At 35.9% G+C, this 17604-nt stretch overlaps 2 protein-coding genes and 1 pseudogene across 6 annotated transcripts; all 3 read right to left on the reverse strand.

Annotated features, from left to right (window-relative positions):
* Positions 1 to 107: 107 nt before the first annotated feature.
* On the reverse strand, positions 108 to 3852 carry LOC105124605 (uncharacterized). Of its 5 annotated transcripts, none has more exons than XM_011024710.1 (8): positions 3662 to 3852; positions 2838 to 3198; positions 1667 to 1738; positions 1458 to 1522; positions 1213 to 1360; positions 898 to 978; positions 713 to 802; positions 108 to 585 (listed from the first exon to the last, which is right to left on the reverse strand). In XM_011024710.1, the coding sequence occupies exons 2-8, from the start codon at positions 3090 to 3092 to the stop codon at positions 496 to 498; spliced, it is 801 nt and encodes a 266-aa protein (XP_011023012.1). In that variant the 5' UTR covers positions 3093 to 3198; positions 3662 to 3852; the 3' UTR covers positions 108 to 495. The 5 variants fall into 5 exon arrangements, with proteins under 5 accessions (XP_011023012.1, XP_011023005.1, XP_011023028.1 ...); XM_011024703.1 differs by having other exon boundaries at positions 3658 to 3852; XM_011024726.1 differs by lacking the exon at positions 3662 to 3852 and adding an exon at positions 3566 to 3651.
* A 6135-nt stretch (positions 3853 to 9987) lies between these two features.
* On the reverse strand, positions 9988 to 11290 carry LOC105124634 (probable ribose-5-phosphate isomerase 2). The gene has a single exon (XM_011024737.1). It carries the CDS (start codon positions 11051 to 11053, stop codon positions 10259 to 10261), a length of 795 nt encoding a protein of 264 aa, XP_011023039.1. The 5' UTR covers positions 11054 to 11290; the 3' UTR covers positions 9988 to 10258.
* Positions 11291 to 14745: 3455 nt separating this feature from the next.
* LOC105124644 (uncharacterized transporter YBR287W-like) lies at positions 14746 to 16742 on the reverse strand (annotated as a pseudogene).
* Between the last annotated feature and the right edge of the window lie 862 nt (positions 16743 to 17604).

Raw genomic sequence — 17604 nt, forward strand, 5'->3', positions numbered from 1 at the left:
ATTTGCACAGGAAAGTTTGACAGTGGATAATACCTTTTTCTATCCTCCAGACTTGACTGTTAAACAATTTAGCTGATTGACAACTCTGCGTATCAAGTAATTTGGCATTGCTGCAAAAGATTAGATTTCAATTTCTAGCAGCTAGGGATGGAAAGATAGAGACTTGCACTCGATAGGTCAGTTTGTGTTCTTCGTATAAATGTTTGTATATAGATTGGAACCTTTTTTTACTGTACAAAGCATTTAGATGGTGGAGAAGTAAAGAAAATGCAAATCTAGGAATCTAAATCACTATTGTCTTCCAGGAACCGTCGTTTGTTTGTCACTGTCAACAAACAAGATACCGTGCTCTTTCAGAAATCAGAACCCATTAAACTTTGCCCCGTGAGGAAGCCACCTTGGGAATTTGATTTTTCTATCTTTTTTTCACATTTGAGAATGAAATTATCTCCATCTACCTTGAAACAAAATAGCAACTTGAAGATCTGGCAGATTCTAATGAACATTTATTATATGTGGTCGAGGCTGCAGGGTTGGATGCTCAGCATCTTCATCATATGAATGAAATGATGAATTTGGAGGCTCCTGTTGATCAACAATGAGACCAAAAAATAGGCAAAGAAAAATTGATGAGCATCGAGTATATAGTTCAACAGCATATCGTAAATGTAAAAAAAGAAGCACGAGATCGTTTACTGTGGCTGGAACCGACCTGATGGTGGCAGCAACGCTGGAGAGCAGTCACTGCTTTTAACATTACATAGATTGAAAGGATAATCCCAGCTGTTCGTAGAAATAACAACTGTCAAAAAAAGTAATAAAGTGTTGGTCTATGCTTTTCACACATGATTTCATCAATGTCTTTTCCAGTTGTAGTAGCATTTCAAATTGTTATACCATAAACACCGGGAATGAGATATTGTTGGTTCCATTAAGAACAAGAGGAAGGGAGTGCCTTAGAATTAAAAGAACCATGAACTGCAAGAGAACACACAGAGTAATGAGATTGTTAAAGGGACAACGCCATGGTGAAAAAAGGAATAATATAGTTATAAAAGGAAAAGAAATTATAAGAACATGATCTAATAAAATGGAAACATTAGCTTAGAGAAATGAATGTCCATAACACGACAGTTGTATCTCTTTCAAGGTTCTCATGGAAAATCTCCTTTCATATTTTATTCCAAACAAAAAGAGAGCAGAGAGACTTACAACTACAGCAGTTAACCGACAGTAGATTGCATTTCTTGTAGTTGAAGCTGAATACTCATCATAGTCATTGTTCAAAAAGTTACGTTCAGTTGAGACCACTGCTATGAAGTGAGGACCATACTCCCTTCTGGAAGTCTCCCAATTTCCCCTGATTAAAGTGTTGGAGCACATTGGTGAAGTTCTAGTGAAATGGAAATACAATTAGAACAAAAGTTTAATGAAAACCAAGAAGCAAGCAAGATCACCTGAAGTTCACTGGAAACCCAATTTGGAACAGAGGAGGTGGTGCTGTATAACCAGGCTTGAACTCCTGAAATCAATGAAATTTTGTACCATTAAAGCTATGGTCCAATTTGTTGGTAACAAAGACTAGGACCTCATGTCAACTACAAAGATTCCCCAGGACCAATGATAGTAGCTAGATTGAAGCTGAAAATGTAAGAACAAAATGTACCTGGAGGCATATCTCACATGTAGTGTTACCCTTCTCATTACACCACCTCTGTACGCACCTGCGATGGACATACTGCGAATATGAACAATCAGACATGAACATTGTCAGAAAGGGCAAGCTTCATATGATCGTATTGAAGGCTAAGTCAAGCTACACTAAAACAGTTGGCAAATTCATCTAGGAGACCAATGCATACCCTATCTATATGACATTCTGATATTTCAAGCTGGTTTAATAGCATGACAAACATCAACTCAAGTTTTGATGTTTAAGATGTTGATCTTTGTATGGTGGTAACAGGAAAACACCTTCAGTTTTTCCAAACCGCGAAACAGTAAAAGGAAAAAAGAAGAAGCAATGCAACTACATAAAGACCGAGGGAGGAATAGGATAAATTAATAAATCAACACCTTCTGGACCATACCAAAAAACATGTCCCTGTGGTAGATTATTTGGGCATATTTTTGAACTTCAAACAAGAAAACTCTGGTTAATGATCTCAGTATATTTTTCCAAGTTCAACCAGGCAAAATCAGATCAACTAACCCAACTTGATGCTTGAGTCATTCAGCTATTAGCTATCTACCAAACTTTCCATTTTCCCTCCGGGAAAGTAAGGACTGTGTATAATGATCATGATATTAACTCTTTTTTTTTTTTTTGGCTGTATGACTGTATCATATAAGATGTGATCCACGGTACATGCCAGTTAAGCAAGAGCGATGACAAGGGTTTCTCATGCAAATCTCAGTATGGAAGTCTATATGAATCAACTTATCAGAAAACCAAACGATCGCACGGTCCAATCACGCGAGGAAAGAGAATATCGGTTGTGGTCTTTTTGTAGGAAAGAAAGGAAGCCTCCTCGAACATCGCAGTGATGATGAACTTTTCCAAACAATTTGGTGAGTTATTCTCCCTCCAAAAGGCAAAACAATTGTACAGAAAGACCGAGGCATTGAGTTTCAAACTTAATGACTTTGACTTCAGACCACTTGGCAACTTTACTTTGAATTCCAGAGTAGATAAAAAGAAAGTAACGAAACTATACTTTGGCAGTTGACTAACACTCATTCTCATATGCATGAAAAGAATTCATAATTCTCCAAAAAGCACCGATATAAATGAAAATTATTTTTGGTTGATAAAGAAAAATAAAAGCTCAACGAACCTTCAAGCTGCCACAACAAGAACATGGTGTCTCCATATTGGAATCATCATCCTCATCCTGGCATATCCTGCACTCCACCAATTTCCTTGGAGTCGATATATCACCAAAATCCACTTTCTGGAAAGATTTATCAATTTTAGTGTCATCAACTGTTGATGCTGTGGCTTGCATCGACAGGTTTCTGCTCTCAATTGCAGCTTCTAATGTGGATTCAGTTAACAGCCGATTCACAAGCAACACAAAATGATCCCCCATCTCTCAATTTTCCAAAACAACTACCACTTGATGAATCTCTACTAATGTTCAAGAAATTCGAGTCCAGAACCAAGCTGTTGTGAGCCCCCTTGAGAATAAATAATCACTGTGGATGGAATAAAACAAGGAAATTTTGAAGGTTAAGTACTTTAACAAAAACAACCAAAAAAATGTTACAGAAAAAGAGAAGACGACATAAATATAAGGCGGAAAAAGGGAAAAATTCAGAAAAAAGAGATACAACTTTGTGGAAAAAGGCTGTAACAAAACTGCCAAACAAGTGGCATCACACAAAGAGACCAACAATCACAAGAAATGGAAAGGACCCAGATGAGGAGAACACAACTATAAGCATTAAAAAAAAAAAAAAAACCACAAACAAGAAACGGAGAAAACCCAAAAAGGGACAAGGGAAAGACAAAAGATCAAAAGAAAGAAAGCTCTCATATGCAACGAAAAGGAAAGAACTTTACCAATTCAACAGGTAAAAGAAATAAAATGAGAATCAGCAGAAGAAAAGGCGGTATAACGAAAAAGATGGCAAGAAAGGAAACAAAGGAGAAACGTACAAGAAAGGGATCGTAATTTCTTCAAGCTAAGAATATAGGTCTTACAATGAGTTTTATAAGTGGTCTGTGTTGGTAGCTTTCTTTAGGTTTTTTGGTTCATCTCGTCAGGATTTTTCAGATAATTTTATAATCTTAAAGTGTAAAACTTCAATGTACTCATTCTTTTTTTACTTTTCTCCCTTGTTGCCCATTTCTCTTCTTTCTTCTTCTATTTTTGGATTTGCTTGTTCTTTTTTCTTGCCATTTGATCTAATTAATTGCTTTATGCGACTTTGACTAGGATGCATATGAAAATTAAATTAGAACGAAAAAGCAAGGGGAATGACACATAACTTGAAGGATGAAAATGTAAAGCTTTTAAATGTTTGGTTGTCATGGTGTATGGCATGGCCCTCTCATCCTAATGCCTGCTGTCGCCCTTGCAAAAAGCTCTGCCACCGCATACATATGTATTAACCAACCACCTGCTAATAAGATGATTAACATAATCCACAGAAAATACGGGTTCTTAGTGGTAAATATGATGGTTTCCATCTTCACACTACACTGCTCCTCATGATGCACACATATCGATGTTTAATATAAGCAATAGACACTGGAGCGGGGACTTGTCTTGAAAAAATCTTGTTCGAAATGGGGTTTGCAAGCTTTGGATACAGCTTTGTCATGAGATGCATTGCTTAGGTTTCTTATTCTACACAGTTTTCTCTCTGGGAAAGAGGCCTTAGTAAAAGTGGCCGCCTCTCATCCTATCCTTTTCTTTTATGTGCCCAAAAATCTCTGTGCAATGATTTGAAGCCATGACAGATTGGATGTCTTTTAAAGTCACATTATGGCTGGAATCCTATCGGTCACTCATCTTTTCTTCGCTAACGACAACCTTCTTTTAATTACCACTGCTTCTAATTTGGAGGCTTAAAAATTCATCCAAATAATCCATGATTATGAGCATGCTTCGAGTAAGCAAATCATCAACTTAGGTAAGTCGAAGATCTCCGATTAGAGATGGGTGTGAAGGCAATTGAGAGTTACGATAAGTATCCATGGTCTTTCCTCCATGCTTGATCTCTCCAAGAAGATTATTTTTTGCTCCATTTGAGACAGGGTTAGCGAAAAAAACCCTCAATGGATGGAAGAAGAAAAGCATTTCAAAGGCAGGTAAGGAAATCCACATCTAATCAACAGTCCAATCAATCCCAACTTAAACTTTGATTTTTTTCTTCTTAATCCACTAATACCACGCCATCATTGAGGCGTTAACAAGAAAATTCTGGTGGAATAACTCTGGTGAAGGTCGTGATATCCCATAGGTAGCTCGGGATAAAATGTGCAAGGAAAGAAAGATGACAGTTTGGGTTTCTGGATGGGATACATCTCATTTCAACCTTGCTCTCCTCGCTGGACAAGGTCCGAGGTTGATTATGAAACCAGACTCCTTTATCAAAGCTAATTACTATCTCAAGGTCGAGTTATACACGGACAAGCTGTAAGTTAATTAGCAGAGGAGAGGAGTTGTTGTGGATTCAAATTGTCCCTAGAGATGCGGCAATGAAGAAGATCAGGCTCACATATTGAGAGACTGTGCTCTACTTTCAGAGTATGGAATTTAAGCTCTTCATCCGTGGAAGTCCAGTCTCACGAGAAATCTACTTTTAAGAAGTGGAGTCGTGCTCTCTGGGAAGATTTTAGTTGTTTTCATACGTTGCCTGCTCTTTGTGGAAAAGTAGAAATGTTAAGATTTTTCAGAACAGATCAGGCATGGATGCAAATTTTCAACCTAGATGTGGTCACTATCATCCTCCTAGAGAGATTGCCTTCATTGCTAAAGATGGATTAAGCATTGCTAAGAACTTTCTTCTAACTTCTTGTGGTGTGCATGTGAGAAAAAGTGGAAATAGTGTTGGAGAAGCTAATGATCTTTATTTTCCTAAAAAAATAAAAAGGGTGATCAGAAAGATGTCCTAATCTGTTATGAATCTTATTCTGTTCTTTTGTTCAACGCAGACTTTGATTTTTTAAAGCTAAATTATCTTTATTTTCCTAAACAAATAAAAAGGATGATCAGAAAGATGCCATAATCTGTTATAAATCTCATTCAGTCATTTGTTCAACGCAGATTTCGATTTCTCAAAGATAAATGGTTTATACCAGTGCTTAAAAAAACAAATATTAGTGATTCTCATGATGACGAGACAAAATACCTTCAAAACAAGCTAATAACCATAGAACTTGGAGAGAGAGAAAAAATACATTAGACAAATGCTAGGAGCATTCACTTTTGACAGCAGCCTGCAACACTCGCTTCATGTTTGTAAGATTATTTAAGATGAATGTAAGCTGGTTTAAATATTTATATTAATTAAAAAAAATTATTAAAAAGAACACCAGAAATAGTTTAGCTATTATTATATTTGTGACTCCCCTCGGCCGGCTATTTTTTTTATAAAAAAATAATGCTAAGGAAAAAGATTTAAGACTCCAATAATTAATTTATTTGGTAATTTAAATAATATGAATAAAAAATATAATTATAATAAATAAATTAACAGTAAAATCAACAATAAAAAATATATATAAAAAAAGTTATAAGCCTTTCCAAATTTTTAAACAACCATTGTTGAACAATAATAAAAAAACAAAAACAAATCTTAATTAAATCAAGTTAACTTATAAACTTCACAATCATGAATATAAAATTAAGATAATCTCATAAAAATAAAAATACAAAAGAAAATATAAAGATTAATTTCTAATAAACCAAATAAGAATATAATAACTTTATATATAAAAAAAAAAGTTTGAAGCTTGATTTCTAGAAAATAAAATATTATAGGATGAAAATTAAAAAAATATATAATTAAAAAAAATCTAAAAAACTCGATATGAGTCCACTCAAATTAAGACGTAAATATGTAACCTAGTTGTGATACTAAGATAATTACATTTGAAAGCAAACTAAATAAAATCACAAAGCTTACTTATCAAACAACATGGTATTGAAACATGAAAATAAAAAATAAATTTAATTAAAAAAAACAACAAAAAAAAAAATTATGGTCAACTCAAGTTATTTCGCTAACCCATCAAAAATGGACACAAGATCTGGATAACTTAATTAAAAACAAAATGAAGATTAATTGTTAATATATTAAATGTTGAATGATAAAATAAAAATAAATTAATTTAAAAAATAAAAAAATAAAAAATAATTTGCATTAATTTTTGAAACCAACTGCTCTTATCATGAACCCGAGACTAACCTTATAAAAAACAAACTATAAAAAATAACAAAGCAAAAACATTAATTTGATCTCTAAAACTAAAAAAAAAAAACATCATCTTAAAAAAAAAAGAAGCAAAAACATGCAAACCTTCTAAACCTAATTTAATATCTAAAATTTAAAACTTGTGAAATTCTTGATCCAAGTTCAATGAAAAAACTTAATTCCTTATCAATTTAATTTTGAATAATAAAATTATTAATTTAAAAAACTTGTCAAAACAAAAATGATGGCAATAAAAGGAATGCAAATCAAATTTGATAGAACAAAAAACCAAGGGGGATGAAACTATAAAAAAATAATTAAAAATGATCTCACACAAAATAAATAATATTCAAAAAAATAATGATCAAATTTCAAAGAATAATAAATAGAAGAAGGTGAAATTTAAAAAAAAAACATTTATAGTTTTATAGATTATTTAAAATAAAAAAATAGTAATTGACCAAATGCGAATGAAAAAGAAATTGAAGGGGTTAATTTAACATTTTAAAAAGTTTAATATGGAATTCGAGGAGAAGAGAGAAGAAAAAATATTATCGACACTAGATTAGAGGCATGTTTAGTGTACGTATCGCCTAATCACAAAGGGAGTATTAAAATCTTTTAAATACAACCGTGAAAAATAGTTTTTGGTGACCAGATAACTCCATTTATGTCACCCAAAAAATATTAAGGCTGCTTACTCACTAGCGTGTGTGCAAGCTAACATGGCTTTCTTAGAAAAATATTTATTAGATGGTCAAGTGCAATAATATCACCGAGACCAAGAAAACACAAATCTCCGAAAGCGCCATCGATGGCAGCAACCAAAATTCTCCTCTCTCTCTTCTTCCTCTTCTGCTCCCTCTCCTTCTCCTCCTCCATTCCCACCGAAACCCTCCGTGAAGCCATTGTAATCCTCTCGAATTCCGGTTACCTATCGATGTCACTAACCCTCCCGTTAGTCTCCAACTTTAATCCCACACACTCCTTCTCTCACAATCTTCTCTCCGTCTGATACTGCATTTACTCAATCAGGCCAACCCCCTCTCTCTATCCTCCGCCTCCACTTCTCTCCACTTTCTTTCCCTCTCAATTCCCTCGAGCCCCTCTCTCTAGGTGCCAAGATCCCATCTGTTTTTCCAAATTATTCACTTACCGTCACTTCTACAGGCGATGATGTTTCACTAAATGGGGTTGAGATTAAAGATTCGCCGGTTTATGATGATGGTTCTTTGGTAATTCTCGGGGTTGATAGATTCTTCGATACGGGTTTTGGGTCTTAGGGTCAAAATCTTGGATGTTCTGTTAAGGCTAGTAGTGATTATTACTCGTTTAATGAGGTTAGTAGGGTTTTGAAGTCAAAAGGCTACTCTGTTATGGCCTCTTTTCTTGATTTGAAATTAATGGTGGGCATTACGGACAAGACTGCGTTAACAATTTTTGCTCCTGTTGATGAAGTGATAAAGGCTTTTCTCGGGGATTTGAGGGAGTACTCTTCAATGTTTCTCAAGCATGTTGTTCCTTGCAAGATTATGTGGGGCGATTTGGTTAATTTGGATGATGGGGTTGTTTTAGAGACTTATTTGGAAGGATTTGGGATTACTGTCTCAACATCTGGTGATAATTTGATGCTTAATGATCAAGCCTCGGTAAATTTCCCAGACATGTATCACAATGACTGGCTTGTGATTCATGGCCTCCAATCGATACTTATGGAACCAGAGAGTGAATATAGTTTCTTGGATGATGGGGATGAATTCTAAGGCTGCCAAGATATTGAATGCCTTTTTCGTTGTCATGAGGGTCTTGGTTTTGCAGTTTTCTACTCTCTTTTTTATGTGATATAACGATGCTGTGATGTTAGAAATTGAAGCCTCTTCATTTCATGATATCCAATCTACATGACTTGATGAGATGCTTCCTTTCCAGATTATGACAATACTACATGATGCGTGGTATGATATCTGTTAGGTAGACATGGTCACATGGCCATGACACCACCATGTCTGGACCATTAAGCAGGCCTCGATATGACTTGGCGACAGAATGAATGATCATTTTATGAACTTAGGCCCAGTCAACCATGTCATATTCACTCTCTTGCGGATGCTTTTGTGAGCTTTGCTTTCTTTCTTTCAGATCTGGGGCCCTTCAGAGTGTCCGTACTGTAAGGACTTCTTAAGCCCAATGACGCTATACAAGCCCATAAAAATTTTCAGTAACCTTCAGAGCAACTGTTGATCCAATGATGCAAGAGTTACAAGAAGACCTCAAGACAGGCGAACTGGATCAGAGGTTCTGTCTAACCAGGCAGGATGAGCAGAAGCCTTGTTCTCAGTTTTCATGTCTTATATAAAATTTGAAACCCGTCCATGTAGTTCGGGATAAATCAGAAAAAAAAAAAAACTAGTGACATGGGACCAGGAACATGCTCGCAAACCCTACCTGAATTTAACAGGTCTCTGAAATAGCCGATCATATCCATTAAAAAAAAAAACGAAAATAGCCTCGGATTCGAAGCTTAAATGGTTGCGACTTGCAAGTAACTAGCTATGAAATCCAAGTACCAAACAAACTAACAAGAGTAAACAGTTGGCAACCATAAAAACCCGGCCCTCTGCCTTTAAAGACAAGCAATAAAATAGCTCTTCAAACTGTTCATCAAAGCTAAGAGTAACTTAAATGGTCAGATCTTAAATTTGCTTCACAACAGTCACCAGTTCAAGAATTATTGTAGATTTATATAATTTTTAAATTCAAAACATGTAGAATTGGTCAAATGCCCATAAACTCATCCGGATAATTTAAAAAGAAAAACAAATAAACAGAGCGCGCAGAAGGCACTGCACTCCAGCAACAGAAGGGCAGACCTCGTCCTGTAATCCACAATGCAGTGCCTGACAATGATCGGCCTAAAAATGCCAAAATTGAATCGCAGAGCAACAGGCATGCATACCCAACAGCACGGAACAGGAACCCTTTGTTTTAGCCATAAGCCAAAATGACTCTCATACAGGCATTTGAAACACATCAAAATATATAAAATAAGAAACCAAAACATCCATCATGAAAGGAAACATCATTTTCAATTTGAAAATAACAGGAGATGACAGCTGACATACAGTGAGCTTAGACTGTTCAACTGCCAAGATAATCCTAAAACCCCTAAACCTTCTTTCCTGGTAAAATTCTGAGCCAAAATTAAATAGGGAACCCTAGACCTCCATCAATACTATTACAATGACACAGCAGCCGAATTCCCGAACTTGATTAATACCCCCATTAAAAAATTTCAAATTTGTAAAAAAATCTGCATCTTCTAAATCTCAATCTACTTATCCTTGATAGTGATCCCAAGCTCACCTGCAACAATAACAGTGGTTGCCATATCAAGAAACATCCCATGCTCGACAACCCCAGCTAGCCTCAAAATAGCATCACTAGCAACCTTTAAATCCCCAATATCCTTCTTAAAAAACAAATCCACGATATAATTCCCATTATCAGTAACAAAAATCTTTTCGCCCCCATTATCGGTCCTCAATTTGGCAACGCACCCCGCGTAATCGAACAAGTTTTGCAGCCTATCTTGAGTAAATTTCCAACAAAACGGCACAACTTCAACGGGCATAGCACCACTAGCACCAACATGAGCCACCAACTTAGACTCGTCAACAATAACAATAAACTTCTTGCAGGCACTCTCAATCATTTTCTCTCTGAGCAAAGATCCACCACGCCCCTTGACCAAATTGAGATTCGAGTCCACCTCATCAGCACCGTCGATGGCAAGATCAACGACGGGATGCGAATTAAGATCAGATAATGGGATGCCAAGAGACACGGCTTGTTGGTGGGTTTTTGTGGAGGTAGGTATTCCTATAATGTTCTTTAATTTTCCTTGGTGTAAGAGATCGGCGATACGGTCGACGGCGTGTTTAGCGGTAGAGCCAGTGCCTAAGCCGAGGACCATGCCAGATTGGACAAACTCGACGGCTTTATAGGCGGCGATTTTTTTAAGCTCGTCTTGGGTTAGGATTAACGGGGAAGGAGATGAAGGAGACATAGCTCCTGACTCTATAGATAGCTTTTCTGATCCAATAAAGGGTGGACAAGGTATAGCCATTTTGTTTTTGTTTTTTCAAAAGTAATTTGATAAGAAACAAGATAATAAAAAATGCTTGTGTGAAAATAAATAAAGAGGATAAGGAGAAGGGACTATAAGATCATTGCTGAGGGAGATGAATGCTGAGGAGGAGAAGTCGAGATATATGGATGGGGAGATATAGGGTTTGGAGATTGGTGTGTGTGGTAGAGAAGGGATAGCTTGTGGTGATCTTTATAGAGGAAGGAAATAGTCGGGTGGTGGTGGTCCTGGCGGAGGAAAATGCAAGGAAAGGGTTTGTTTGGAACTGGGATTATGATATATTTCGTCTTTCTATTGATAGAAAATATTTTATTAATTTCCTTTTCCAGCACGACATCTGATTGTATTTGTAAAAAAAATACTCGATAAAATATACTTTCTTTATTAACGGACGAATGAACTATATCAGAAGTCCGTTTGAAATTGAAATTGCAATTATGCATTTTGAGTGGGAATGAAAATTATGTGGCTGAAACGTAAGAGATTCTCTTCTTTACTTCCTCCAACAGAAATCATATTTGCACTCCAGCCCCCTTCCCTTTTTTTAAAAAAGCTTAAATCTCGATTTTCTCCCCTGCTCTTTTGTCTTATGCTAATATCATTCAAGATCTTGTTTTTGTTTCAATTGAGTCTTTATAACTTCCAAATTTCGTTGCACCGTCAATCTCGATCGACGGAATCCTAGCAGGGTGGGTTTGGCAATAAGGGGGAACCCGCTGCGGCCCTCCAAAAAAACAACTAAAAGATGTTTTTAATGAGGTGAAACCGCAAACGGGGCTTTAAATCAAAAGGGGGAGAAATACATGTGATTCTCGTGTTTTTTACTTTAATTTAGGATAAAATCTTAATTTATCTCTCGAGATTCATGGTTCGTCTCGATTTTATTGAATTTTTTTTTTATTTCAGTTAATTTTTTTTTTTTCAGTTAATCCCCTCGAGTTAGATTTTGCTGCAATGTCCACACCCTCGTACTTTAGCCTCATAAACCCCACCCCAAGCATGAACATGGCTGATGTCGATTTTATGCACCAGCTTGTACGCTGGGGCTGCAAAATGCTTGTTTCTTTGTATCCTGAATTGAATAAAAGCACTGCCGCAGGATGGTCTTGGGAATATTCAAATCGGAACACTCGATGCTCGGCACGAGTCCCATTAATTGAACGGTCGGCTCATCTCGTTGACAACGCGTATCATACGAGCCACTCTTCCTGTCGTTTTAAAATATATATATATATATATATATATCAATTATTGTCTTTTAAATTCTGGGTAAGTTCAGAATACAGGCAAAATTGCCACTGGGAAAGAATTGATTCGACTAAAAGGATGGCTGGTATCAATCCACTACGGATCATGGTGTTCATTTGTGATTTCTGTCTTCTCGGATTATGCCCCGAGGAAAAGGAAACAATCAGTGGAGGTTATGAAGCTCTCCCTTTCTTTTCTTCTTTTAATGACGAGGAGTGGCGAACAAGGCGTGGGTCTTGCTCTTATTGTGATTCTCCGCATGTTCCCAACCACTGGATACAATCTGTCAGCCATCCACGACACCCTTCTTTTCAGTACATAGAATATTACCATTTTTTTTACTCTAAATTATCCCATGGATCACGCAAAATGACCCAGAGCCGCTGCCTTCGCCGTTCTCTCTTGGCTAAATGGAAAGACCAGAAAAAGAGCGAGCTTGGTATGTATTCGATGATGCTATATAATGTTACGTAATCATCTACAGAGATTAAAAAGAAAAACACGATTTTGTTTCTGGCAGACATCTGCTTCGGAGAGTACATTGTCTAAGATTAAGCACGGACAAGTCTTTCAAGTATGACCAGTATAAAAAAATATGTTGAATAAATAAATATGACCAGACTTATCCATACAAGTCCATTCCAATCTTGGACCACAAATCTAAGACTAGGATCCGTGAATCTCGTACAAGCAAGCAAATCAACCTTGCATCAATTTGACCATGTGTTTAGAAAAGCAGCCACGGTTTAAAATGTGAGCCACGAAAAAGGTAAACAAGGGAAGAGACGACCATACCAGGCTTGGATTGCGTGAAACTTCTACGATGCTTGCAGGCAGAAATTGCAAGTTCTAACAAGCCATTTCGCCATGACTGGATAAAACAAATCCATTCAATTCCTGCATTTACAGGTCGGATTCATTCAGTTTTTTTCTTGACGAGTATGATTTCTCCAAGTTTGAAAGGTTTGCGAGGTATAATCAACATACTTCAACACTCTTTTGCGTAATTGATTTAGCGTTTATATCAAATATATATATATATATATATATATATATAAAACCATTGCAATTTTCCAAACAAAAATCAATATCAAATGGTGTTTTAGATAATGTTTATATTGCAACAATGATTATTTTTCAAAGTATTTTTTATTTAAAAATATATTAAAATAAATAAATAAATTATTTTTGATATTATTAAAAAATTTATTTTAAAATTTTAAAAATTCAAAACATTCCAAGAGCTTTTTTTAACCTCAAAAAACACAACTTCATCCAAATCAGAAAAAGTTTGCCGAGTGTGCAGAGCAGGACATGAAAATTTTATGCTTTAAAAAAGTTTGTTTAAAAAATTTATAAATTATATTTTTTTTTAAATTAAGTTTTTAAAAATGTTTGTAGCAGTATCAATCCGCACAATGCTACATAATAATTGTGTGTTTGTTATTATATTTTAAAATATTTTAAAAAAATAAATGTTTTTTTTACTTTAAATTAATATATTTTTTATGTTTTTAAATTATTTTGATGTGTTAATCTTAAAAATAATTTTTGAATAACAATTAAAAATAATTTAAAAAATAACTGTAATTACACTTTCTCCTTAAATGTTTGTTATGCAAAAAAGCTAAACAAGTGTTAAAAAAATATTTAGAAATATATTTTTAATATTAAAAAATTAAAAATTTTATGATTTAAAATTAAAAAATCAGATATCAATAAAAAACAGGTTTAACCAGGCTTCTTAATTGTACCAAAAAAGAAAATAGAAAATCTATAGCTGTGAAGTAGTGCATTTTTTCAGTTCAAAGTCACTCGTCGCTGCAAATGTAGAATGCTGTCCGGCAGAATTCAGTAGAAATCCTGTGTCATTGTGCAGGAGCAGCCCATTCCCTCTGCAACTTTTTAGAAGAGCAAGACACAGATATGATGTAAACGGTCAGGTCAACAAAAATTACAAGTTAGAGAAACGGAGTCTTTAGCCTCCTTTTTCCTCTTTTTTAACAGGCATCGTCACAGAACTGAAAAAATCATCATGCATGGAATTAACAATAGAGAAGGAATCACCAGCCATATAGTATGAGAAAGTGCAGCATTTGTTTTCTGCTCCTATTCATATATGCATTTCTGTACCCGTTCGTATGCAAGTTAAAGAGGAAAACTGGACGTGTCTGACTTCTAATCACTTGGGGAATTGGGATAGAATATTCTAACAATTATTGGAAAAAATATCTTCTGAATTCAATCCAGCAGTTCGCAATTACAAATAGCTGCTTGCACCTGTCTACATCATATCTGACTGCTACATACGGGTCTGAGAAATTATATTACAGAACAAAAGCCGTATTTAATCATTCAACAATACCAAATTTCAGGAAGGAAGCACCTTTCACTAACATCACCAGCAGAGTAAAGAGAGCAAATAAACAGAATTCGATCTCATTAAAAGCCATGTACTTCAATGAAGGGCAAAGAATACAAAGATCTGGGACGGGATTATACCACAAGACCTCAAATATATGTGAGTAATTTGAAGTAGATAACGATGTACAATGAAAGAGAGAAGATGGCAAAGACATGCTGCCAGAAGAGAAGAGCAGAAGCCTCCTTTACTGCATAACCACTCAGGCTGGCAATTGCTCCCAATAGAATGGCACTTGGTGTTGGGTACTGTAACAAGAGCACGAATCTGTACATTGCATCTCCCTGGACAAGAAGGTGCAGCTTATCAGCCAATGCTACTACACCAATTCCACACAGAGGAAGCACCAAAAGCCTTGCCACTGTGATGCCAATTGTAGTTCGAAAACCAAGCGTAGAGTCTTTTGGCCCCTCCGCAAGCATACCCCCAAGAATAAGCATCACAGAAGACACCATGGCACCAGCTAAAATTTCTAAACTGTCTGTAATAAAAGACAGAGGAGCATCATATCCAAAGAAAAAGGCTTTCAGTTGAGGCACCATTCCGATGATGATAGCTAAAAGAGAAGCGAGTGTTGGAGGTCGAAGTACGTGCTGCACAGGAGTTTGTTCGGCTACAATTGTGATCCTTCTCACAACTCTCGGCTCAGCCAAACACCGAATTGACCGAGGACTGCTCGAATTGCCTTCAGCCAGGTCAAGGTCTGGAAAAGTAGTCTGTGAAATACTTGACATGCTATTAAAGATCCTAGCAACGAAAGGCGTCTTTGAATGTTCAGTTTCTTTTTCCTCGATGCCTGGCCATTCAGCTTCTACGAGGAGAGGTCTGCTAACATCACTAATTGGATGTTCCTCAATCTCAGTCCCTTCCTCAACAATCTCATAGTACTGCATGGGAGGCTCCATCATGTGATAAACTAGGGTGTAAACAAGAATCACAGCGACCCACTGGGCAAAGGAGACATACGCCACTCCCCTCGAGTGGCAATGGGGTCCAAATGGGCTATGTTTAGTGTGGCAGACAGATCCAACAATGGCAAGGGGGAGATTTCCATTTTCCAGTATTGCCAAAGGCAGTCATAATAACGGTGGATCTGTTAAACCGTTGTGATGGATGACATATAACCACCACGGCCACCCCGAGAAAGCAACCAATTACTGTGCTAAGCAACACATTGACGGGGATAAACCACCAAAGGGCAATGCTCTGAAGCGTAATGCTTTGACCAAGCTCAGTGAAGATTAAGCAGGGCAAGAATAAGGCAAAAACTAGCTTGCTTAACAGCCTAAACGTGGCTCTTGGGATCATTTGGGCTTTCGGGTGTGCAAGAACCAATCCTATAACAGTGAGGGAGAGAAGCTTCATCAGAAGCACTATAGCAGTCAGCAGATTTTCACCACTTGATGTCATCTTGTTTTCATATAATGCCGGCATATAACCAGGCATCTTTCCTCAAAGCACTCGCTTTCTGAAATAATTAGCAAAACAGAATTGCAGAAACATTCATTCCAAATAAAAAACACAATTAACCATTTGAGGAATTTGAAATTCTACAACATAGGTTTAATCAATCACCAAGCAAAATAGAAGAATCGCAGAGAACCAACATGGATTTCATATAAAAATGTTGTAACAAATTATAAAGAAATGAGCACATTTGTCTAACAGAGTATGAGCGATAAATGATAATAAATAAATAAATAAATAACTCAGATGCAAAATCAATGAAGAAGCTATGTGGCATGTGGGCTTTTATGGATTAACAGGGGCAAAAAAAAAAAAAACTCAATCAACCACAACTACAGATAAGATAACTGAAAGAAATCTAGATAGAGAGAAACGTGCAGGATTTGGAGGCAATCAAGAATCGCAGAGGAGGAGGAGATATTCTTGAACACTGAATAAAAAATAATGATAAAGAAGGAAGCACCTCTGTGTCTATGATGGGACCCTCAATAATAAAAATCAGTAAGAAACAAAACAATTAACGCTGCTGTTTCTCGGTCTTTCTATTACCTTGCCGTAAAAGAAAAGGAGCAAATAATATATGGACTGGTGATGAATTTTCTTGCTCCACTGGTCAATGATATATTCCTTCTTTTCTTGCTCTATCTAAACCCAATTTTTAACATGGTAAGGAGGAGATAAAGTGGGGCTGTGTTGTCGTGATCATAAATCGCTTTTGTTTGCGTCTTCGGCTTCTTACCATTATCTTTTTTTGGCATTTTGCTACTAAATTTGGTAGCTGGCCCATGCGCAAACGTTTATCATTACTCTTTTCCTTTCCTTTTTTTTTTTGACGGAGAATGAATTCCAACTCAAGACCTTTGGAATGATGGCATTGTGTATGTATATATATATATATATATATATATATATATAAGTGATTTTGAAAATTCTAAAGCTATGGAGAAATAGCGATGGCAGCGGGGGATTCGGAATGCGAGAGTTTTTTCTTAATTAGAGCCGGGGCAGCTTTGAGGATTCTATAATATTGATAGAATAGTTTTTTTTTTCCTAATTGCATATTAACACACGGTTTAAAAATAAACATTAAGTCATAGATATTGAACTTTGCAGTAGATCTAAGAGCATAGTTAAATATGAATAATTAAAAGATAAGAAGATAAATTTATTTTTAAGGATCAATTCTTTAAAAAAAAATCAATGAAAAACTAAAATACGCTCCATGAAAGACTAAAACCCATCTCATATACATGTAAAGATTTGGATTTGAATTTCTAGTGAAACGGTGGCATATTCCCCATCTCGATTTTTATTTATGTTCATAATAGAAAAAATATCATGTCATGCACATTATCAACAACAAAAAAAATTCACGAGGGCAAGTGATTTTTAT

The sequence above is a fragment of the Populus euphratica genome, unplaced genomic scaffold (genome assembly GCF_000495115.2).
Source record: "Populus euphratica unplaced genomic scaffold, PopEup_1.0 scaffold1.1, whole genome shotgun sequence".
In the NCBI taxonomy this organism is placed as follows: domain Eukaryota; kingdom Viridiplantae; phylum Streptophyta; class Magnoliopsida; order Malpighiales; family Salicaceae; genus Populus; species Populus euphratica.

Excerpts from the sequence above, each read along its gene's own strand:
- LOC105124605 (XM_011024710.1), bottom strand. The coding sequence starts at position 3,092 with ATGGGGGATCATTTTGTGTTGCTTGTGAATCGGCTGTTAACTGAATCC. Across the intron at positions 1,739-2,837 it reads CTTGTTGTGGCAGCTTGAAG|TATGTCCATCGCAGGTGCGT; the intron begins GTTCGTTGAGCT and ends TCATATTCGCAG. Across the intron at positions 979-1,212 it reads GTCGGTTAACTGCTGTAGTT|TTCATGGTTCTTTTAATTCT; the intron begins GTAAGTCTCTCT and ends GTTCTCTTGCAG.
- LOC105124634 (XM_011024737.1), bottom strand. The coding sequence starts at position 11,053 with ATGGCTATACCTTGTCCACCCTTTATTGGATCAGAAAAGCTATCTATA.